Below are 23,454 nucleotides of genomic sequence, written 5' to 3'. Positions count from 1 at the left end.
GCCTCCAGCAGTGCCACGCCCAAAGCCAGGGCGGGAGACGGCTGCAGAGGATTCCCGCAGCTGAGGTTCTGCTCGGCAGTGGAACCCCACGTGTTTTTCCAAACAGTATCCCACTGGGACCCCGTATATGTAAGAGAAGAAGTGTGATCACTGTCGTCTGGGCTGGGGAGAGGGGTCCAGAGGCCTCCCCAACCCTTCACTCATCCTGCTCCCTGCCCATGCCTCAGCCCAATTCTGGAGGGACCCCGATTCCAGGGGGTGACCTGTCCAGTCCCCTCATGCCCGGCCTCAACCAGGGTCACGTTCTCCACGTCCCAGGACATGTTCGTGGCCGCTGTGTCCCTGGTGACCGGGAAGACCCTGTACATCTCTGACCAAGTGGCCTCCATCTTTCACTGCAAGAGGGACGCCTTCTACAACGCCAAGTTTGTGGAGTTCTTGGCGCCCCATGACGTGAGCGTGTTCCATAGCTCCACCACACCGTACAAGCTGCCGCCCTGGAGTGACCGCCGCCAAGCAGGTGAGGGTCCTTCTCCCTGGGCAGCACGGGGAGGACTCAGCCCAGCAGGGTGGGGGCCGGGCAGGGCGCCCTCTGATGTGGGGCCACTGCCCACCTCCCCTCCACTGGACTCCGCTGCAGTCCCCCAGTGTGCCCTCCAGAAAGGGCTGGCGTGTCTGTGAAAGATCAAAGGTTGTTTGTTCAGAATAAATTTAGGAAAAAAGTCTTTGTAGATTTCAGAAAGGGAAAACAGCTTCAGAAGATTTTAAGGGAGGTCAGGTGTTTTGGAAAGAAAGGTGATGGAAGCCGAAGTGTGGAGACGAGGCTGCAGGGAGCAGGGAAGGACAGAGGCACATCAGGAAGGCTTCCTGCAGGCGGTGTGCTGATGTCAGCGCGAAGGGGGAGCTCAGCACCTCACAAGGCTGCTCCCTGAACACAGACCACGCCGTCCTCCCAGCTCAGACCAGCTGGCTGTTCCGGGCTCTGCAGGCTCCGGGCTGCTCCATGGCAGCTGCATCCCCAGGCCCCAGGGCTCCCAGCCCGCTCTACTCTTCTCCTGGCCACGGGGCTCTCACGGTCAAGTGTCCTGTGTCCTTGTCCTGCAGTGTGTCCATCTGCACCTAGACGGTCATTAGCCCCTCTTTGGGCTCTGAGTTCTCGAAGCTGAGATGGACCCGAAGAGAAGACCCAGGGAGTCAGGAGAGACGAGCAGGAAATGGACGGGACCGGGAGTGCTCCGGACAAGCTGGACCTCGGTCATGATCTCGACCAAGAGCTCCCACAAAACTGGCTGCGTCCCCCAAAACTGACTCCTGTCCTTGGCCTCTGGATCAGGTCTCCGCTCTCATCAAAATGCTCCTCCGCCCACATCCACCTCCACCTGAATCTCGGGTCCCTCCATGCCGTGGTGCTCCCCTCCCCTGCTTCCAGGCAGCGAGGCCCTTACCATCGCTGTCAGAGCCGCAGTTCAGCAGCTGTTCCTGCCCAAGCCCAGACACCCTGGGCCAGGGCACAGTTTGCTCTAAGGTTGACTTGTAACGAGGGAACACACGTTTCACGCCTCAGGGGTTGAGCCGTCTGCTTCCACCTGAAGCCCCAGCCCAGGAACTGTGCAGCCACATTGCTCAGGCTGCAGCCAGTGTCAGGAGCACCGCTCAGCTCCTGGTCACTGCAGGGAGGGGGCTTGCTCTGTGTGTGGGCTCACAGTGTGAACGGGCTGGCACCGTCCCCCGGGATGCCTGGGACTGCATCGTTATCTGAATAGAAAATAAGGCCTTTCCAGGCCAGTAATTTTATATCATCTTCCCTAACCAGTAATTCTCTACTTTTCCTTGTCTTTTGTTGGTGGTGGTTTCTTTGTTTTGAGTAGAGGAAGCTTTATGAGAAAGACCAAAATCTAAGATATCTTTTCTTAAATTGTGTTTATTATGAAAACACTGTTCTTTCATCTCTAATGAGATCACCCGGTTGAACTCATGTTTTTGCTAGACATTTAAATTTTAAAGTAAGGATTGATGTAAGCTGTGAAATGCCCTGAGTTGCTTCTATTACAAAACAATAGAATGGGAAAGACTAGAGACCTCTTCAAGAAAATGAGAGATACCAAGGGAACATTTCATGCAAAGATGGGCACAATAAAGGACAGAAATGGTATGGACCTAACAGAAGCAGAGAATATTAAGAAGAGGCAGCAGGAATACACAGAAGAACTGTACAAAAAAGGTCTTAATGACGCAGATAACCACGATGGTGTGATCACTCACCTAGAGCCAGACATCCTGGAGTGTGAAGTCAAGTGGGCCTTAGGAAGCATCACTGTGAACAAAGTTAGTGGAGGTGATGGAATTCCAGTTGAGCTATTTCAAATCCTACAAGATGATGCTGTGAAAGTGCTGCACTCAATATGCCAGCAAATTTGGAAAACGCAGCAGTGGCCACAGGACTGGAAAAGGTCAGTTTTCATTCCAATCCCAAAGAAAGGCAATGCCGAAGAATGTTCAGACTACCGCACAGTTGCACTCATTTCGTATACTAGCAAGGTAATGTTCAAAATACTGCAAGCGAGGCTTCAGAAGTATGTGAACTGATGACTTATAGATGTTCAAGCTGGATTTAGAAAAGGCAGAGAAACCAGAGATCAAATTGCCAGCACTCTGGAACATCTGCTTTACTGACTACACTAACACCTTTGACTATGTGGATCACAACAAACTGTAGAAAATTCTTCAAGAGAAGGGAATTCCAGCCACCTTACCCGCCTCAGAGAAACGTGTATGCAGGTCAAGAAGTGACAGAACCAGACGTGGAACAATGGACGGGCTCCGAATCGGGAAAGGAGTCCGTCAAGGCTGGATATTGTCACCCTGCTTATTTAACTTCTATGCAGAGTACATCTTGTGAAATGCCAGACGGGATGAAGCACAAGCTGGAATTAAGATTGTTGGAGAAATAGCAATCACCTCAGATATGCAGATGACACCACCCTTATGGCAGAAAGTGAAGAGGAACTAAAGAGCCTCTTGATGAAGGTGAAAGAGGAGAGTGAAAAGCCTGGCTTAAAACTCAACATTCAGAAAACTAAGATCATGCATCTGGTCCCATCCTTTCATGGCAAATAGATGGGGAAACAATGGAAACAGTGACAGACTTATTTTCCTGAGCTCCAGTATCACTTCAGATGGTGACAGCAGCCATGAAATCAAAAGACACTTGCTCCTTGGAATAAAAGCTGTGACACACCTAGACAGTGTAATAAAAAGCAGAGTCATCGCTTCGCCAACAAAGGTCCATATAGTCAAAGCTACGGTTTTCCAGTAATCATGCACAGATGTGAGAGTTGGACCATAAAGAAAGCTGAGCACCAAAGAATTGATGTTTTTGTAATGCTGTAGAAGACTCTTGAGAGTCCCTTGGACTGCATGGAGATCAAACCAGTCAATCCTAAAGGAAATCAGTCCTGAATATTCTTTGGAAGGACTGATGCTGAAGCTCCAATACTTTGGCCACCTGAGGTGAAGAACTGACTCATTGGAAAAGACCCTGATGCTGGGAAGGATTGAAGGTGGGAGGAGAAGGGGACTACAGAGGATGAGATGTTTGGATGGCATCACTGACTCAATGGATGTGAGTTTGAGCAAGCTTTGGGAGATGGTGATGGACAGGGAAGCCTGGTGTGCTGCAGTTCATGGGGTTGCAACTGGACTTAGCACCTCAAGAACAGCAGTCCCCCAAAAAATGCTTGGGTTGAGATACTTGGGTGTTTATTTGTAAACACACTGCCCACGAGCGGGTACACCTCCCAAAGCTAGATCTGTCATTAGCTGGTCTGCTTGTGGCCGTGCTCGTAGCATGGCATGGTTCCGTGAGTGCTTGCCCGTGAACTGGACCTCACCTCAGTCAGGACTGCTCGGTGGCAGGTAAACCTGCTTTGCACCCTGACTTTCAGTTCTCCTGCTCCAGCCTCATCCGTGGGAAATAAAAGCACGTTCCGGGGTCAGCCACGTGATGGGTGGAGTAACGGGACTTTCTCTTTCAGACTCTTTTACTCAAGAATGCATGGAGGAGAAGTCTTTCTTCTGCCGAGTCAGGTGAGCCCAGCTCCTGAAGGTGGGGAAGGTGCGGGAGTGCCCTCGCCCCGCCGCCTGCCCAGGCCCCATTCTCTGGGGTGGAGGCTCAGCAGGGGCACCTCTGCCGCATGGCACGCATGTCCTGAAAAGTCCGCGTGAAGACACGTTTCCATAGGCCAAGCCGTTCTGTTTTGTTTCATTTTTGGTCGTGCTGCTCAGCTTGCGCGACCTCAGTTCCCCGCCCAGGGATCGAGCCTGGGCTCGGGCAGTGCGAGCACTAAGTCCTAATCACTGGCCTGCCAGGGAAGTCCCGAGCCACATTTTAAATGTGCCTGGGGAGTTAGGAGAGATGGGTCAACAGTGGGGTGACTGACCTGCTCCTCGTGAAGAACGTCAGCCTGGGCAGCCCAGACTTACAGTCCGTCACCTGGGAAATTGGCCAGCTCCCCCCCTTCGGAAAGACATGAACCCCAGGTTCTGTGAGGACTCCAGAAGCTTGCGTAGCCTTTGGTCTGAGTGTGTTTTCTCAGGGAGAGCCCATAGCTTTCCCCACAGGTCTGTGAGGACCCCAGAAGCTCATGTAGCCTTTGGTCTGAGTGTGTTTTCTCAGGGAGAGCCCACAGGTCTGTGGCCCTGAATCAAGGGACCTGTTGAACATCCGGCTGCAGTGTCAGGAGTGACCCCAGCCAGAGTTGGGTACCCTCAGGATTTGGGGCTAGGACCCCCGCACTGGAGCAGCAGCCCTTCCCCCACTTAAAATGCAAACTGCCCCAGAGAAGGGCCCCTGAGCGCTCCCATTGCTCAGGCCAGTGGCTGTCTGATGGTCCCCTCACTGTCCCCAGACATCTGAGCGCAAGGGCAGAGGAGCAGGGTGCTGGGTCGTAGACCCTCCTGCAGGCTGGAGGAACAGATCAGAGACCAAGGGAGCGTGCCTGACTCAGCCTGGGTGAGGGGCCCTGCTCGGCTCCGTGGACATCTGTGCAATACGTAAAGGACCGCTGAGACACAGCAGCCGCTGTTGGAGAGGTAACCAGCAACAGAGGACGAGCCCTTCTGCCCTAATCCCCGGCCTCTCCTCCCGCCCTCCTCTGCAGCGTCGGCAAAAGCCACGAGAGCGAGATCCACTACCACCCGTTCCGCATGACGCCCTACCTGGCCCAGGTGTGCGAGCGGCAGGGCGCCGAGAGCCAGCTGTGCTGCGTGCTGCTGGCAGAGAGAGTGCACTCGGGCTACGAAGGTAAGGCGGGGCCAGCCTGCTCCCGGCTTCCGCCTGAGGCTCAGATACCTGTCTGTAAGGCGAGCTCCCAGCCCCCACCTCTCCCAGCCTCAGGCAGAGTCTCATCCCCCTCCAGACTTGGTCGCCACCCACCTGTGTCACTGTAGCCCCTCCACACCTCCTCCCCTGTCAGCCAGAGGCTCTGGGTCCCGCATCGCTCACTGGGTCCAGGCGTCACTGGACTGTGGGTGCCCTCCTCTTCCCCGGCCACAAATTATGTTCTAATATAACCACATTCGAATCGGAAGTCTGTGCAAAATTCTTTTCTTTCAGCCCCTAGAATCCCTCCTGAAAAGAGAATTTTTACAACCACACATTCGCCAAATTGTCTGTTCCAGGACGTGGACCAAAGGTAAGCCAGGCAGCACCGGCCCCCTCACCCCCCAGCCAGCTCTGTCCTCCCTCTCCCGCGGGCCGGTCCCCCTCACCCCCCAGCCAGCTCTGCCCTCCCTCTCCCGCGGGCCGGTCCCCCTCACCCCCCAGCCAGCTCTGCCCTCCCTCTCCCGCGGGCCGGTCCCCCTCACCCCGCAGCCAGCTCTGTCCTCCCTCTCCCGCGGGCCGGTCCCCCCCCCCCCAGCCAGCTCTCCCCTCCCTCTCCCGCTGGCCTTGGAGTCAGTGCAGTGCCCTTCACAGCAGCAGGTTCCCTGCCCCAGGTAGTTTCTGTCTCATCACTGTCTTGGCAGTTACTTAAAAACTAAATAAAGCTCAATGAATTTTCATGATTTTGATGTTGAAGCTATTTAGCTAAAGCTCAGGCTGCACGTTACGTGTAATAATCAATGAAAACACTCGACTATACATAGACAATGAAATAATTATGGAATCACACTAAAACCTCCTAAGATATGGACACTACATAGATGAGACATGCCGGGGAGCTGGTCATCGTTCTAGTTGAGCCTGTCTTCATACCCTTGTTTAAACCTGGTTCAGAAATCGGGCGCACGCATCAGGGCTGGTGCAGCCAGTGCCAGGACTGAAGCTGAGGCACCTTGGCAGGGCCCCAGCAGAGGTGCGTCTCCAGCCTGTGGGCTACAGGCCGCCGTGGGGAGCGGCCACCACCGCACCTCTGCCCAGAGCCCTCCCGCGCTCCCCGCCTGGGTCCTCTACCCAGGGTGCTGTAGTCGGTGCCCATGGCCCTGCTGGGGTCGGGAGCACTGACCATTCTGAGGGCTCTGGGTTCACAGGCATGGCTCAGGGTCCCTGTGTGACTTCCTGAGCTCCCAGGCATGGGCATGAAGACACAAAGACTGCTGCTGCTGCTGCCAGCAGGGCTCTGGGAGAAGTCTCCTGGGAAGACCCACAGGGAGCTCGCTTGGCTTTCTGCAGGGTGTCTGTGCAGGGTCAGGCCCCCCCACCGCCTGCTCTCTGGCAGCCAGGCCCATCAGCCTCCCCAGCCCCAGGCTGCTCAGGTGTGCATGACCAGCCACCTGCAGCTTCGAGGTGCAGGTTCCAGGCCCCACCTGGCCCTGGGGGATAGGATCCTAGAGGTTGGGGCCTGGGAGCTGCATTTGTGAAACAAGCCCAGAATAGTTTTTATTCCTCCGAAAGCCTAAGCACTTCTGCCTGCAGCTGCCCCAGGCGTCCAGTCATTTGTGTGCAGGAGGCCTGGCGAGTTGGTCACTGTGGGCCAAGAGGCTGCAGACCCTGGCTCAGTAAGCCCAGCGGACAGTCCAGCCCACGGAACCCAGGCCAGCCAGGGCTCCTTTCCCCTCCTCCTCTGCTTTCTCCTCCTCCCCTTCTGGCTAGGCCTTGACCAGGACGTGCTGTACATCCCGTCCAAAGGAAAATAACAGGCTCAGAACGTGCCCCAGGCAAGGAGGAGGAAATCAAAGAACTCCCATGAGGAAGTTCTCCCCACACAGAACAGGGAGGCTTTGCTCTAAGGAAAGAACAAGCTGCTCCACATGAGCAGAAGTCAGCTTGAGAAACAGCTGCTGGGATGAAAGGGAGACCGGCCTGCTGAGAAGGGAGACTGAGAAGGGAGACATTCCACTCGGAACAGGAGCTGAGCCACCAGAGGGTGCTGGACTCAAGAGTGGGCGGGACACTCAAGGGGACGGGACTCACAGAGGCAGAAGGAGGGACTACAGTCCAGTGTAAAACGTTGCCCAGAAAGCAAAGCAGCTGCACCCAGGGAAGACCTGATGGGCACAGGGCAGGGTCCCAGCCGGCGATGGCGGCTCCTGGGGACCAGACACAGTGGCCACAGGTAGGGCAGGAGGAGGACGCCTGGAGCTGGGGAGATGCCCACGGGCAGGGCTGCCCTGGTCCAGGCAAACTTGCTTTAGAAAGTCCGTGTCAGGCCATGTCTGGCCAAACTCAGGACACCCTAAAAGGAAAAGCTCTTAGAAGAAAACAAAAACGTCATCATGATCGATTCAGGAAATCAGCCTCAGGTCTAAGCACTGAGCTTGTGATGGGCCCGGCCCTGTAGGGCCTGGCTTCTGGTCTCAGACCCTCAGCGATGCTCCATCCTTGGTTTGCTAATTAATGAAAAGCCTGACTGTTGCCTCATCAGCACTGGTACCCAGATGTGGTCTTTAGGGAGTTGGGAGCCAGCCTCGTTCCTGGAGATGATGGGCCGGCTGCCGCTCCTGGAGGCCGTGTTCTGGCCGGCATCCTGAGCGCGGCTGTAACCCCGTGTCGCTTGCCTTGCAGGGCCGTCCCTCTCCTGGGCTACCTGCCCCAGGACCTGATTGAGACACCTGTGCTCGTGCAGCTGCACCCCAGCGACAGGCCCCTGATGCTCGCCATCCACAAGAAGAGTAGGTCCCCTCCTCGCAGTCCTTCCGGGGGCACAGGCAAAGCTAGTTCAGTCTGGGGGTGTCTTCCCAAGGTCAGCACCCTCCAGGACCGGTCCGGGGGGCTGCGGGTGAGGGCTGTCCCACTGCCTGCCTGAGTCCTAGCGGTTGAGAGTAGCCCACCGCTTGAGTCCTCGGGGTCCCGTTTTGACTGTTGGCTGCACCAGCAGGCAGGAAGAGACGAGACAGGGTCAGCTGGTGGCGGGTGGGAGAGTAGGGTGGTCGGCCCAAGCCAGGGGAGTGGACGACCCCGGTCCTACAAGCCCACAGACACAGGCGACACTGAGTGTCCCGCTGAGGAAAGACCAGTGAGGCTCACAGGGACGTGTGTCCTAAAATCCACGAGGACACTGCTGCAGGCAGCCCCATGTGCAGCCTAAAACAAAACAGAAGATTCAAAGCGGTGGCTTTCAAGAGGTATTGGTGTCTCCGGAGTTTTCAAATGATCCCACAATTAAGTGCGTCTCCACGTGTCTTGTACCGCAAGCACCAGCTGCATCTGTTCACATCCCCAACTCTCTTCTCCCTCTGGTAGTTGTGCAGTCCGGGGGCCAGCCCTTCGACTACTCCCCTCTCCGGTTCCGCGCCCGAAACGGGGAGTACATCACGCTGGACACCAGCTGGTCCAGCTTCATCAATCCCTGGAGCAGGAAGATCTCCTTCATCATTGGGAGGCACAGAGTGAGGCTGTGAGTGCCCCCAGGGCCGGGCCGGGGAGCCGGGAGGGGCCGACCCAGGCCACCTCCCACCACGCACCCGCCCCCAGGGGGTGGGGTCTCCCCCAGGTGGACGGGGAGTGGGAGGAGGGAGTGGGGAGCAGGCAGGTGGCAGCCCAGGGGGTCTGCAGGGAGGCAGAGGCAGGGGCCCAACTCACAGAGACGGATGGAAACCCTACAGGGGGCCTCTGAACGAGGACGTGTTCTCTGCCCCGCCGGGTCTGGAGGAAAAGGCCCCGCAGCCCGGTGTCCAGGAGCTCACAGAGCAGATCCACCGGCTGCTGCTGCAGGTGCGTGCGCTGACCCCGCCCCCCTAGACAGCCCAGAGCCGCCCCCAGGCCGGGGTCCGCCCCCCCTCCCCAGGCCCTTTTCCTGTTTCCAGCACCACCCTGCACCCTCCTGCTGGTGTCTGGAGGGTGTGGTCCCCAAGGATGGAGGCGGGCGGGGGCGTCCCTCCAGCTCTGGAAGCAGAGCTAGCCCCAGGGGACTGGAGAAGCCTCCGGTCCTTAGCGACACAGCCCTCAGGAAGAATTCCTGTGAGCACATGGGCCCTGGGGGAAAACTTCCTGCTTCTCGGTTCCCAGGAGCTGGGGGTACTGTCAGACACCTTGTTTTGTCTCTGAACCCCGTGGCCATGGATTCCCTGGGGACTGGGATCCAGGCCTGGCCCCATGGCTGGAAGCGGGGAGCCCACCACCGCCAGACCCTGGGTCCAAGCCCGGCCCCACCTGGTGCCCACCGAGGGCCACCCCCGCAGAGCAGGTCTCGGCCTCTCTGAGACTCGGTGGGGGGCCACGCCCCACCTGTCCAGACTCCTCCGGCCACTGTCTCCGCAGCCCGTGCCCCACAGCGGCTCCAGCGGCTACGGGAGCCTGGGCAGCAACGGGTCCCACGAGCATCTCATGAGCCAGACCTCCTCCAGCGACAGCACCGGCCAGGAGGACCCCCGCCGGAGGAGAGCCGTACGTGCCCCGCGGTCCCCCTCTGCCCATCGCCTGTGCCACGGGTGACTGTGCGCTCTGAGACCAGTCCTCTCTGGGGCCAAGCCTGTCTGACCTCAGCTGCTTCTGGCTGCTCTAAACTCGGCTCACCTGGGACTCACTCTCTAGCCGTGAAAGGGTGGGAGCAGCTGCAAGCTGTGGCTACAGGTTTGGGTGAGAACTAGTTAAAGCAGGCAAACCAGACAAAAGTGAAGATCAAACTGTAGGATTAGGGTTAGAAAGAAAGAGTAGCCTAACGTTCACTTTATTTCTTATAATTCTTCAGAATCGTAAAATCTGCTTTGTTTGGGTCTCAGATCTTGTATAAAACTTGCTTCTCTGTTGCTGGGTTGGTTGGGCTTTTCTCTTTCTCAGCCTGTAGGGCACAGGTTGCAGGGTCTCCTGGGGTGAATAATGTGTTCATTTGTTTTTGTTTTTCTTCAAGGAAACTTGTAAAAATGGTAACAAGGCCAAAAGCAAAAGTCACTACCCTGATGAATCTGGAGAACAAAAGAGCAACCCTGCTTCAGGTACCAAATGATCCAGCATTTCCTTAGCGAGGCTTCAGTGTGGCGAGACGGGGAGGCGGGTGTGACTCAAACTCTGGACGCAGGGAATTTCCCCTTCAAGTTGGGCTGTTTGCTTCCGTGCTGACACAGGGCTCGGCCTGGGGTCCACAACACAGCCCCTGTCCAGGGGGCCCTGCCCCTGGAGGCCCACGAGGTGTGGCCAGGTGGGCCTCTGCCCCACGACCCCCTGGTCCCGCTCTGCAGAGTGGCCCTGAGTCACGTGAGCAGACACTTGTCCGAGGGCTGCCAGCTGTCCCGTGGACGGTCCAGCCCCAGCTGTCTGAGGTGGGGGTGCCGGCTCTGCTCCGGGCACCCCCCCTGCACCCCAGGCCGGATCCCGCTCACCATGTGGCAAGTCACATTGGAAGAGACCAAGCCTTCCAAGGCCGGGAATGTTGATGGACCACAAAGCTCATGTGATCTTCAGGGGTTCAAGTAGGAACTGGCCTTTCCCACTGCTGAGTCCCTGAACCTGGGGACAGCCCAGACCGAGTGTGTACGAGAGAGCTCCCTCCGCTGGCCCGGTGGGCTGGCCTGACTCCCAGGCTGGCCCCGGGGTCTCTGCACCTGTGAGGCACATGCTGAGCCTGGCCTTACGTTTCAGTAGAATTAAAATGCTCTGTAACCTTACAGTGGGCACTGGGGGAAACGGGTATTAACGGAAGGAAGGATGTTGTCGTTGCTCCAGAAATGCAGAGCGGTTCCCCGACTCCGATGAAAGCTGCTGCGGCTGTGGAGAAGGACAGCTCTGGGGCCAGCCTGCCCGAGGCCACCCCTCCCGAGGAGCTGGCCTGCAGGGACCCGCCGGCCGGCTCCTACCAGCAGATCAGCTGCCTGGACAGCGTCATCAGGTGCGGCCCTTCTGGCCTCCCTCCCCGCCAGCGGCACCCACAGTCGGGCTCTCGGTTACATGAAGCCCTTTCCGACCTGCCCGCAGGTACCTGGAGAGCTGCAGCGAGGCAGCCACCCTGAAGAGGAAGTGTGAGTTCCCTGCGAGCCTCCCCACGCCCCAGGCCAGCGACAAACGCCAGGCCCTCGCGGGCCCTGGGCCACACGCCACAGGTACTGCGTCTGCTTGAGCTGTGACCGCCTGGCCGCTTACCCCTCTCTCAGGACCAGGCCTTACCTGGGAGCCCGGGGCCTCTTCTCCCTCCCACTGTGGTTCTGAGCGGGATCAGGGACACGTGTAGGGGGTCAGCTGTTGATTAAATAACCAAAGTGGCTCAGAACCTTCTCACCAGCGGGAGGTAGAGGTGATTCTGGACTTAGAGGACAGGATGCCCCGGGGCTGCCGGAAGCCAGGGTGTTATCGGGCGGGCCCGTTTCCGAGACGTCTCAGAGGAGGACTGGCCTCTGGGTGTCAGCGGCCCAGGAGTCAGAGGAGATTGGATGTGCAGTTATCTCCAGTGGCCCTCACCAGGACCACAGGCAGGGTCTCCACCGCTGATGGAAGCCCGGGCGACGGGTGGAGCTTACCCTAGCCCACGGGGGGAGCCCAGCTGCTCGCCTGCCCTCAGCAGAGGGGCCCTGGCCGCAGGGGGCAGCTCCCCACAGGCCCCGCCAGAGGCCCCGAGCCCAGGCGCCTGGCTCCTCCCAGAGGACGCGGGGTACCAGGGTGCCATGGTCCCCATTCAGAGTCTCATCTTCTCTGCCGTCCCCTGAGGACACGGCATCCCCTGGCAGGGCGAGTGTGGACTTGAGCCCCCGGGTCCTGGAGTGCCCCTCAGCCGGCCTCCGTGCTTCTTCTCCCAGCAGCTCAGCTTTATCGCGGTTTTGTGTCTGCTTCCTTTTTTCTCCTGTAAAGAGGCAGCATCGCCCTCGCCAGTGAAGAGCCGCACGGACGCGAGCGCACGCCTGCTGTCGCCGCCGCTGCCCGGCAGGGCGCAGAGCGTGGCGTCCCTCGGCAGCCAGTGCAGCTACAGCAGCACCATCGTCCACGTGGGCGACAAGAAGCTGCCGCCGGAGCTCGGTACGCGCGCCGCGTCCGGGGCCTCGGCGGGAGCGGTCTGACTCTGACAGTAGAGACTCGGAGTGTTGCCGCCTGTCCCCGGATGCTCTCTAAGTGTATCTGAGTGCAGAACACCCACGTAGCCCAGTAAGGGGCTGTCCAGGAAGTCCAGGCACGTGCCGTGTAGGGTGGAGGTGGTGACACTTGCCCCCGCCCCCGCCACACTCCGGCTCCCCCTGGGACAGGCGTCCACTCAGGTGTCAACACGGAGGGGCTTCCTGGGACCGAGCAGGGATGCCAGGACTCCCCCTTGCCTGGTGCCGAGAGAACCCCAGGGACGAGGCCCCCCGGCCTCTCGACGCCCATGGGTGGGGTGGCGAGCCTGGCCCTCCCCTGTTGGAGGACAGGAGCCAAAACAGGACAGCCAAGGGCGACACGCTGAGCTGTCCTTCAGGCCCCTAGAGGAGAACCAGCCTGAACTTGTTCTTTGCTTGGAAGAAGGGCGTGATGAGGGGGAGAGTCCACGTCAGAGGGTCAGTGGCCGGCCCCTCTCAGGATGGCCCGCAGACCCACAGCCCCGTCCCGCCTGTCCCCGCGGTTCTGCTGACCACACTGTTGGGCCCATGGTCCTAGGCCAGGACAGGGCCGGGCACGTCCTGTGCTCTGAAAGCCCAAGACATCCTGGAGTGTCTTCAGCGTCAGAGGCTGAAACCCCAGGTGCCCCCAGGTTGGAGGACGGATCAGTTAGAGGGCGGGTTCCGGAGCCCCCACGTGACGCGGCTGCGTGTCCCCGCCTGTTGCCTTTCTTGGTAGCCTTCTCAGAAAGCTGAGCAGACGCGTCTCGAACGTCAGCCCCTGCTGTGGGCGTCGTGCGGGAGTCTTCTGTGGGAGACTCTGTCCTTTGTGGGAGCGGTGCGCGTTTTCTCAGCTGTCCTCGGGCAGCAGGGCCCCTGTGGATGAGAGCTCCGCGTCTGCTGTTCCAGAGCCGCTGGGAGATGCTGCTGCAAGCAGGCCCGAGTCTCTGGAGTGCCCGGCGGGCCCCGCGCTGCCCTGCGGCCTCAGCCAGGACCAGGAGGCCTTCCGGAAGCTGGGCCTCACCAAGGAGGTGCTGGCCGCCCACACCCAGAAGGAGGAACAGAGCTTCCTGCTGCGGTTCCGGGAAATCAGGAAACTCCACGTTTTCCAGTCTCGCTGCCATCATTATCTGCAAGAAAGGTCCAAGGGGCACTTGAGCAACAGAAGTAAGTGGTGACGTCTGAACGAAAAGTGGGTTTTGTCGTTGTTGTTTTTAACTTAGTTCTTAACGCTGCTGCATCCCATGCTGCTTTCAGATGGGGAGCACCCCTGGTCAGGACACATGCGTTTGTAAGATGCTGTTGGAGCTTGAGCAGTGACACTCTCGGGGATGTCACCTGCGTTCCCAAGGGAACCGTGCTATAAACAGTGGTGACAGGCCCAGTTCACCCCTGTGGAGCACAGGGCCAGGTGACTGCCCTCCTGCCTTGCCAGGCGTTCTCTGCCTGGGTGACCCCAGCCCCCTTCCCTCCCTCAGAGAACCAGGTGGGCGAATTCACCACCCAGGGAAGGAGCATCTGACGTCAGGCTCCTAAGGAAGCAGGGATTCCAGATGATGCTGCAGGAAGAAAGGGCGCCCTTTCTCCCCAGAACGCACACCCTCCTGGCGGGTTGGCCTTGCCACTGGGCTGTAGACTCCAGGGCCAGACAGAGCACGGAGGGTGTGAAGAGCCAACACGGGGCTGTGGTGGAGCAGGCTGGCTTCCTCGCCCCTCATCTGGTCCAGGAGCCGGGCTCCTAACCCCCAACCGCCTTCCTGGGCCCTGTGGTCAGGGCCAAGCTGGTGGGAGATGCCAGCTCTCCCCTGGGCTCCAGGCCCCGAAACAAGGATCAGAGCTATGAGCCCAAGGGGCCCACACCGCAAGGGCCCAGCTCCCCTGGCCTCTGAGCAGATGTGCTGAGACGGGTGTCCCAGGAGTGAGAGGCTGCCCCTGCCCTTGAAGATTATGCCACTCCCGCTCTCCTTTCCTCCTTCCTACCTGGGCCCAGGGTTACTGAAGGCGCGCAGGGAACCTCTGTGGAAATCAGGAGCCAGGGCCCCCACCACCCCCCAGCCCCAACTTGGTGCAGAGTCCCAGCGCCCTCCAGCCCCGTTGGCCCAGCAGCTTGTGCAGTGCCCATGCTGCCCAGCTGTCCCCAGCAGCCCCGCCCAGACCCGGGGATGGTGCCCCCGGAGCCCAGAACTGTAACTCCTAGTCACAGCGGGAAATAGACTCTTACAGGAAGAACACTAGGCAGACAGGCTGATGGCAGAACCTTCACCCACTTGACCATTAGCATCAGGCCGGCCCGTCTGCTCTGGCATGTGGCACAGCTGGCAGGGGACGTCCCCACACACCCGCTGCCAGAGCCCCCGAGTTATCCTCTGTGACATTAGAAGAAAACCTGAGGTTCCTGGGGTCCCTCCCACTGCTTGTGCCCCACCCACCAGGCTCGGTGTGACCCCGCCCCCGGCCCACAGCACCCCCAGTCCCGGCCAGTGCCCAGGGGAGGTGGGGGGACATGCCCTGTGTCCCCCACACCACAGGTTGAGTCCCTGCAGCCTCCTGAGGGCGGCCCCACTAAGCAGGTCTTGTGTCAGAGGAAGACCTGTGTGCCTTCAGCCCTTTGACTTCACAGGCGTGGACCCAGGCTCCTTTGGCAGATGAACCAGGAAACATCTCTTCTTAAAAGCGGTCTCTTAAAAACATCTCTTTTTAAAAGCTTGTAAAGTTGAGATATGAGGTTAGATGAGATCAGTGGTTCTGCCTTTCAGTTCATTTCAGTCCCTCAGTCGTGTCTCTTTGCGACCCCATGAACTGCAGCACGCCAGGCCTCCCTGTCCATCACCAACTCCCAGAGTTTACCCAACCTCATCTCCATTGAGTCAGTGATGCCATCCATCCATCTCATTCTCTGTCGTCCCCTTCTCCTCCTGCCTTCAATCGTTCCCAGCATCAAGGTCTTTTCAAATGAGTCAGCTCTTCACATCAGGTGGCCAAAGTATTGGAGTTTCAGCTTCAGCATCAGTCCTTCCAATGAACACTCAGGACTGATCTCCTTTAGGATGGACTGGTTGGATCTCCTTGCTGTTCAAGGGACTCTCAAGAGTCTTCTTCAGCACCACAGTTCAAAAGCATCAAGTCTTCGGCAGTCAGCTTTCTTTATAGTCCAACTCTCACATCCATATGTGACCACTGGAAAAACCATAGCTTTGACTAGACTGACCTTTGTTGGCCAAGTAATGTCTCTGCTTTTTAATATACTGTCTAGGTTGGTCATAGCTTTTTTTCCAAGAAGCAAGAATCTTTTAATTTCATGGCTGCAGTCACCATCTGCAGTGATTTTGGAATCCAAAAAAAGAAAGTCTGACACTGTTTCCACTGTTTCCCCATCTATTTGCCATGAAGTGATGGGACCAGATGCCATGATCTTAGTTTTCTGAATGTTGAGTTTTAAGCCCACTTTTCACTCTCTTCTTTCACTTTCATCAAGAGGATCTTTAGTTCTTCTTTGCTTTCTGCCATAATAGTGGTGTCATCTGCATATCTGAGGTTGTTGATATTTCTCCTGGCAATCTTGATTCCCGCTTGTGATTCATCCAGCTCAACATTTTGCATGATGTATTCTGCATAGAAGTTAAATAAGCAGGGCGACAATATACAGCCTTGAGGTACTCCTTCCCAATTTGGAGCCAGTCCAATTGTTCCATGTCCAGTTCTGACTGTTGCTTCGTGACCTGCATACAGGTTTCTCAGGAGGCAGGTCAGGTGATCTGGTATTCCGAAGTCTTTAAGGATTTTCCACAGTTTGTTGTGATTCACACAGTCAAAAGTTTTAGTATAGTCAATGAAGTGGATGTTTTTCTGGAATTTCCTTGCCTTCTCTATGATCCAGCGAACATTGGCAATTTGGTTTCTGGTTTCTCTGCCTTTTCTAAACCCAGCTTTTATATTTGGAAATTCTTGGTTCATGTACTGCTGAAGCCTAGCTTGAAGGATTTTAACTCTCATGGTGTCCCTATTATTTTAGCTGCTCCCGGACTAAGAAATACCCCTGGAATAGACTCCTCTTGGAAAAAAAACGGAAAAAACCGAAAACTGAAGTCCAAACGTGTCAAGCCTCGCGACTCCTCTGGCAGCACCGGGTCTGGGGGGCCGGCGCCCCAGCGCCCCCCACTGGTTGGCCTGAACACCACGGCCTGGTCCCTGTCAGACACGTCACAGTCCAGCTGCCCAGCGATGCCCTTCCCTGGCCCGGTGCCAGCCTACTCCCTGCCCTTGTTTCCAGCCCCGGGAATAGTGACCGCACCAGGGACCGTGGCCACAGGGTCCGGGGCTGCCCACACCGACCTCGCGGTGCCCGTGGATGCCCAGCAGGTGCTCAGGGTCCATCCCCCACCGTTCGCCAGCCCCTTGGCCCCGGTCATGGCGTTGGTCTTACCCAGCTGCTCCTTCTCCCCAGTGACCCCAGCCTTGCCCCCAGCCTTCTTCCCAGGCCAGCTGAACTTTGTGTCTGAGATGCCTCCTGCCTCACAGCCTGAGTTCTTCCCCGATCGGACCTCAACCCCCAAACAGCCATGCCCGTGTGCCCCGGCGGAGCGAGGGCCGCCCGCGTTGCGCATGGCCACCCCAGGAACCCCGCCCCTGGCCGCCGGGCCCCCAGACAGGACCTCCCCGGCGCTCTTCCAGTCCCGTGGAAGCTCACCGCTGCAGCTCAACCTGATGCAGCTGGAGGAGGCCCCTGAGGGCACCGCGGCAGCCACAGGAGCTGTGGGGACCGTGGGTGCAGGCGCCGACTGCAAGCCTGGCTCGTCCTGGGACTGGCAGCCCAAGTCACCTCCGACCGTAAGCACCTCCTGATGCCCTTTGTCTAAAGCAGGTGGCAAACTCGGGTACCTGGGTGGGCTATGCACCCCCTCATGCCTGACGCAAGTGGTCCCCACACCGTGGTTCTGCCAAACCGCTTCAGTTTGGACACAGATCCGTGTGCCAGAAGTGAGCACGTTCCCAAGGCCCCGTCACAGTAGACCTGTGACTCTAACCATCCTGGGACCTTAAGAGAGAGAGATGGCTGGCAGATGCGGTGTCCAGACGGCCACAGGGACTTCATAACGTAGCGTCAGGGGCCTCCGGGTGTTAAGTGGATACTTCGAGGATGAAGCCATCAGGTTAAACGCCAGAGCAGAGGCTCCTCGGAGGGGGGCTGGCAGCAGAGGGCCTCTGGTGGAGGACCGGAGCCGGAGGGAGCTGGGAATCGGTGCTCCCAGTGCCCGTCCTCCCAGGTCTTGAGGACACAGGCGTGCACGCTTCCTTGGTTCATGAAACAGCAGTGTGACTTCCAGCTCACGTGTCTGTGTCCTGAGAGCCGAGGCAGGGCTGTCCGTGAGCCGTCCCCCCACACCCAGCCTGTGTCCAAGGCAGGGCCACCTGGGTTCCCACCCTCCGCCTGTGTCCAAGGCAGGGCCACCTGGGTTCCCACCCCCGGCCTGTGTCCAAGGCAGGGCCACCTGGGTTCCCACCCCCGCCTGTGTCCAAGGCAGGGCCACCTGGGTTCCCACCCCGGCCTGTGTCCAAGGCAAGGCCACGTGGGTTCCCTCCCGCCTGTGCTCTGGGAGAGGAGGTGGGGACAGGGCCCCCCAGCACCTCTGCTGCCCGCCTGGCCTGTAGTCTGGTTCCGAGGATTGGCAGACTGGGCCCTCACAGGCCGGGCCCCTGGTGCCCCCGGCTGGCCCTGCTCTCGGGGTGCAGGAGGCAGAGCCCGCTGCGGGGAGGGGCGCCTTTGGGTGCTATCGAGGCATGCTCCTGCCTCTGTGTCCACTCGGTGGAGAAATAAGTATAAGGCTTGGATCCCCGCCGGGGCTCCAGGAGCCACCATCTCTCAAGGAACTCTCCCAAAATGGAATCTAATCAAACTTCATCCTTTCCATCTCCGAGAAGCAGGTTGGGTTCTGGGAACCCATGGGTCTGTGCCCATGGCCCATGGAGGAGGGGCCAGTGGTCTGAGGAGCCTCCGTCCCCTCCCCCAGCCCCACTTTGCGTGGAGACCTGACTGGATGTCCCCTCCCTGTCCCCCAAAGTGCAAGGAGCCAGCAGATGCCCCAAACAGCGACGCCCTGTCCTCGTCCAGCGGCCTGCTCCGCCTGCTGCTGCATGGGGACCTCTGCTCGGCCACGGGCTCCGCACTTTCCAGGAGCCAGGCCTCTGCCACCTCCTGTTCCCTGGGCTCAGGTTCCCTGGGCTGCGATGCGTCCGGAAGCAGGCCAGGTATGTGGGGGGGTGCCGGGACACCTGAGTGGCGTGGGGGGCGCATTTGACGTGTGTTTGGAAGACCCCCACGTGACACACCTGGGTATCCTTGGCTTCTGCATCCAAGGGCGCCAGTCACCCCAGAGCCTCAGGCTGCCGCGTTCAGGGCCCAGCGTCAGGGTCCTGACTGGGCAGCTTGCGGCTGCACCCCGAGCGGCTCCTCGGAGCCTCACATGCGCCACGGGGCTCCTCCTCCTGCCCTGTGGCCAGACCTGGTTCCCTCTGTCACCTGTTACTCCCCGTGTCGGTGGGCGCGGCAGGCCCTGCACCCCTGTCCCTGGCTGGGCCTTCCCTGGAGCCCCCCACGTGTGCCGGGAGGGCAGGCAGTGCTGCACTGTCCTGAGTGGCTCCCCTGGCGGGCGCCAGCGTATAACCTCGGGCAGTACTGGCCAGGGTGGTGCAGTGTAGCCCAGAGCTGCCCTGCGGGAGCAACACACAGACATGTCCCCAGGCTGTAAGTGCCCCGCTTCCCTCACCTGGGCAGGGCCCCCTTCCCCTGGGAGGCCAGGGAGGGGAGAGCACGGCCTCTTAGATGGGGGCCCCGCCTGGACTCCCCCGGCTTCGCCAGCAGAGAGTCACCTCCGTGGTTCCTGCTGATACCCGGTTTTTAAATGATTTTTAAATTATCATCCAGACAATTGGACCGTTGGAAAAGCAGAAGGGACAATCCCCCGACACACGCGGTAGCTGCCCTCCCCTTACAGGGCCGACTTGAGTTCGAGGTCGTGACCTGGGCACTCTGTGTTTTAAAGGCAGCAGCCACACGAGTCACACCAGCAGGTATTTCGGAAGCTCGGACTCTTCGGAGAATAACCCCGGAGCAGCAGTGAGGGCAGCAGTGGGCGGGCCTGAGCGCCTGCTCAGGTGTGTCCTGCAGGACCCCGTCTGGCTGCTGGCGGCTGACACGGACGACAGCGTCAGGATGACCTACCAGATGCCCGCACGGTAACTGCTCGCCCCTCCTGGGAGCGTGTGAGGCTGGGCTCGGATCCCCCCTAACTGTGAGGCCTTACCTCAGATGGAGTGGGGGGCACCACTAGAAGGGGCCCCTCCAGGTGGCTGGCGGCCGCACGGAGCCCTTCGGAGGCCCTGCTCCCGGCCTCCAGGACCGCTGCTCCAGGGACCCTCCCGGCTGTCACGTGCCGTGTACAGCACTTCTGCCGGTGTCGTCTCTTGTGCTCTGCTGCCAGTAACCCTGTGTGGTCAGTGGTGTGCGTGTGTGTGTGTGTGTCTGTCTGTCTGTCTCAGAGATGCAGAAACCAAGAGTCGAGGTGGGTGACTGTCCCAGGCCACCAGCTGCTCTTTAGGGAGCCTGGTCTGTGCCTCAGCTCTGACCACTCCAAGGAACCGGGAACCCATTAGGGTCCCTGACCCTGTGCAGTGCCCCCTCGGTGGGGGTGATTAACCCCGAGGCTCAGAACAGCCAGGGCTCTGGGCCAGGCCAGCCTGGGGCTCCGTCTCCAGGGCACGCCAGGGTAGCAGGTGGCAGGGACGGCTTGTCTACTCTCCACCTCACTGGTGAGAAGCTCCCAGGTGCAGAAACAAGTGTCTGCAGGTACCCAGCTCCTGTGGCTGATCTAAACTAAAATTAAAACCAGAACTTGGTGTATCATTTTCATAGAAAAACTGCAGATTATTTACTAGAGAGATTGTTACCTCAAATAGGGAAATTTAAGTGGAAAGGAAAGTTAAACAAAATCATCTAAAATTGCATGAGTAGGACTTCCCTGGGGTCCAGTGGTGAAGACCCCACACTTCGCTTGCAGGGGCCACAGGTTCCGTCCCTCATCAGGGAAGATCCTCTATGCTGAGGAGCGTGGCCAAAAAAAAAAAAAAAATTACATTAGGATAAATTAACCAATTAAAATAAAATTATGTGAATAATACTGGACGTGTTGGTAGAAAATGAGCATATACTTTAAAAAGAGATAACCCTTGAGGCATCCTAAAGCTTCCATGTTTCTCAATCTTTCGTAAAGAGACTTAGATACAGTCCTGCAGGAGGACAGGGAGAAGCTGAAGGCGCTGCAGAGGCTCCAGCCCAGGTTCACGGACGCGCAGAAGCAGGAGCTGCAGGACGTCCACCCATGGATGCGGTTGGGCGGCATGCCCACGGCCATCGACGTGGCGGTAAGCTCTGGGACACAGCACTTCCTGACAAGGCGTTCAGAGGTGCTGTGATGAGAACGCTGGGCACTATCTCTGCATCTGTTTTGTACATTTAAAACTTTGAAGATTAAATAAGAGCATTAAAAGAAAAAAAAAAAAAAAACCCATGACACTGTTAGATGTCCTTCAAAGAACTTCCTTCCAGTGGCTTTTCAATGCTATTTCCAAAAAGGTCTCCAGAATGTCTAATCTCAAGCACATGCTGAAATTTGAAAATCTTTTGAGTTGTCTTCACAATTAGAACACAGACCACTTCTTCTATCCTAAACCCTCAACATCCATGTAGACCATAAGAAGCAGAGGACAGCAAGCCCTCCTCCCACTCTGAGCGGCTGCCCCCGGCACTGTCTGTTCCTTCTTGAGGGTGTCTCTGTACCCCAGCTCCCTTCCCCTGCTCACTTCCCCAGTATGGACACAGCCAGGCTCCGGGGTGCCCGGCCTTCTCTACGCACACCGCCTTAGCATGGTCAGCTCCCGCCTCCACGTGGGAAGCGGCATCTACACACCAAGCCCTGCCAACATCCACCTCTGAGGAACTTGCCGGGTTTGCCCAGAGACGACCTGCCCAGCCACTCTTCCCGCCCAGTTAGTTCAGTTCAGTTGCTCAGTCTTGTCCGACTCTTTGCAACCCCATGAATCGCAGCACGCCAGGCCTCCCTGTCCATCACCAGCTCCCGGACTTCACCCAGACTCACGTCCATCGAGTCAGTGATGCCATCCAGCCATCTCATCCTCTGTCGTCCCCTTCTCCTCCTGCCCTCAATCCCTCCCAGCATCAGAGTCTTTTCCAATGAGTCAACTCTTTGCATGAGGTGGCCAAAGTACTGGAGTTTCAGCTTTAGCATCATTCCTTCCAAAGAAATCCCAGGGCTGATCTCCTTCAGAATGGACTGGTTGGATCTCCTTACAGTCCAAGGGACTCTCAAGAGTCTTCTCCAACACCACAGTTCAAAAGCATCAATTCTTCGGCGCTCAGCCTTCTTCACAGTCCAACTCTCACATCCATACAACCACAGGAAAAACCATAGCCTTGACTAGACGAACATTTGTTGGCAAGGTAATGTTTCTGCTTTTGAATATGCTATCTAGGTTGGTCATAACTTTCCTTCCAAGGAGTAAGCGTCTTTTAATTTCATGGCTGCAGTCACCATCCACAGTGATTTTGGAGCCCAAAAAATAAAGTCTGACACTGTTTCCACTGTTTCCCCATCTATTTCCCATGAAGTGATGGGACCAGATGCCATGATCTTCGTTTTCTGAACGTTGAGCTTTAAGCCAACTTTTTCACTCTCCACTTTCACTTTCATCAAGAGGGTATTTAGTTCCTCTTCACTTTCTGCCATAAGGGTGGTGTCATCTGCACATCTGAGGTGATTGATATTTCTCCCGGCAATCTTGATTCCAGCTTGTGCTTCTTCCAGTCCAGCGTTTCTCATGATGTACTCTGCATATAAGTTAAATAACCAGGGTGACAATATACAGCCTTGACGTACTCCTTTTCCTATTTGGAACCAGTCTGTTGTTCCATGTCCAGTTCTAACTGTTGCTTCCTGACCTGCATGCAGATTTCTCAAGAGGCAGGTCAGGTGGTCTGGTATTCCCATCTCTTTCAGAATTTTCCACAGTTTATTGTGATCCACACAGTCAAAGGCTTTGGCATAGTCAATAAAGCAGAAATAGATGTTTTTCTGGAACTCTCTTGCTTTTTCCATGATCCAGCAGATGTTGGCAATTTGATCTCTGGTTTCTCTGCCTTTTCTAAAACCAGCTTGAACATCAGGAAGTTCACGGTTCACATATTGCTGAAGCCTGGCTTGGAGAATTTTGAGCATCTCTTTACTAGCGTGTGAGATGAGTGCAATTGTGCGATAGTTTGAGCATTCTTCGGCATTGCCTTTCTTTGGGATTGGAATGAAAACTGACCTTTTCCAGTCCTGTGGCCACTGCTGAGTTTTCCAGATTTGCTGGCATATTGAGTGCAGCACTTTCACAGCATCATCTTTCAGGATTTGAAATAGCTCAACTGGAATTCCATCACCTCCACTAGCTTTGTTCGTAGTGATGCTTTCTAAGGCCCACTTGACTTCACATTCCAGGATGTCTGGCTCTAGATGAGTGATCACACCACCATGATTATCTGGGTCATGAAGATCTTTTTTGTACAGTTCTTCTGTGTATTCTTGCCACCTCTTCTTAATATCTTCTGCTTCTGTTAGGTCCATACCATTTCTGTCCTTTATCGAGCCCATCTTTGCATGAAATGTTCCCTTGGTATCTCTGATTTTCTTGAAGAGATCCCTAGTCTTTCCCATTCTGTTGTTTTCCTCTATTTCTTTGCATTGATCGCTGAAGAAGGCTTTCTTATCTCTTCTTGCTATTCTTTGGAACTCTGCATTTAGATGCTTATATCTTTCCTTTTCTCCTTTGCTTTTCACTTCTCTCCTTTTCACAGCTATTTGTAAGGCCTCCCCAGACAGCCATTTTGCTTTTTTGCATTTCTTTTCCATAGGGATGGCCTTGATCCCTGTCTCCTGTACAATGTCACGAACCTCAGTCCATAGTTCA

At 57.2% G+C, this 23,454-nt stretch overlaps 1 protein-coding gene across 4 annotated transcripts in view; it reads left to right on the top strand.

Moving 5' to 3' along the window:
* PER2 (period circadian regulator 2) overlaps nt 1-23,454 on the top strand; it is a 42,723-nt gene that overhangs the window by 14,406 nt on the left and 4,863 nt on the right. For all 4 annotated transcript variants that reach the window (XM_024987696.2, XM_024987697.2, XM_059883534.1 and 1 more), the window contains 17 exons: nt 319-520; nt 4,035-4,086; nt 5,160-5,302; nt 5,615-5,693; nt 8,003-8,109; nt 8,681-8,834; nt 9,043-9,151; nt 9,698-9,823; nt 10,287-10,371; nt 11,099-11,261; nt 11,348-11,472; nt 12,215-12,379; nt 13,342-13,599; nt 16,445-17,259; nt 18,492-18,678; nt 19,473-19,665; nt 20,700-20,850. In XM_024987696.2, coding sequence (XP_024843464.1) covers nt 319-520; nt 4,035-4,086; nt 5,160-5,302; nt 5,615-5,693; nt 8,003-8,109; nt 8,681-8,834; nt 9,043-9,151; nt 9,698-9,823; nt 10,287-10,371; nt 11,099-11,261; nt 11,348-11,472; nt 12,215-12,379; nt 13,342-13,599; nt 16,445-17,259; nt 18,492-18,678; nt 19,473-19,665; nt 20,700-20,850 — 3,114 coding nt within the window. The remainder of the gene's footprint in view (nt 1-318; nt 521-4,034; nt 4,087-5,159; nt 5,303-5,614; nt 5,694-8,002; nt 8,110-8,680; nt 8,835-9,042; nt 9,152-9,697; nt 9,824-10,286; nt 10,372-11,098; nt 11,262-11,347; nt 11,473-12,214; nt 12,380-13,341; nt 13,600-16,444; nt 17,260-18,491; nt 18,679-19,472; nt 19,666-20,699; nt 20,851-23,454) is intronic.

Source organism: Bos taurus, chromosome 3 (assembly GCF_002263795.3).
Source record: "Bos taurus isolate L1 Dominette 01449 registration number 42190680 breed Hereford chromosome 3, ARS-UCD2.0, whole genome shotgun sequence".
Lineage (NCBI taxonomy): Eukaryota > Metazoa > Chordata > Mammalia > Artiodactyla > Bovidae > Bos > Bos taurus.
This window is presented reverse-complemented; position numbering and strand designations above follow the sequence as displayed.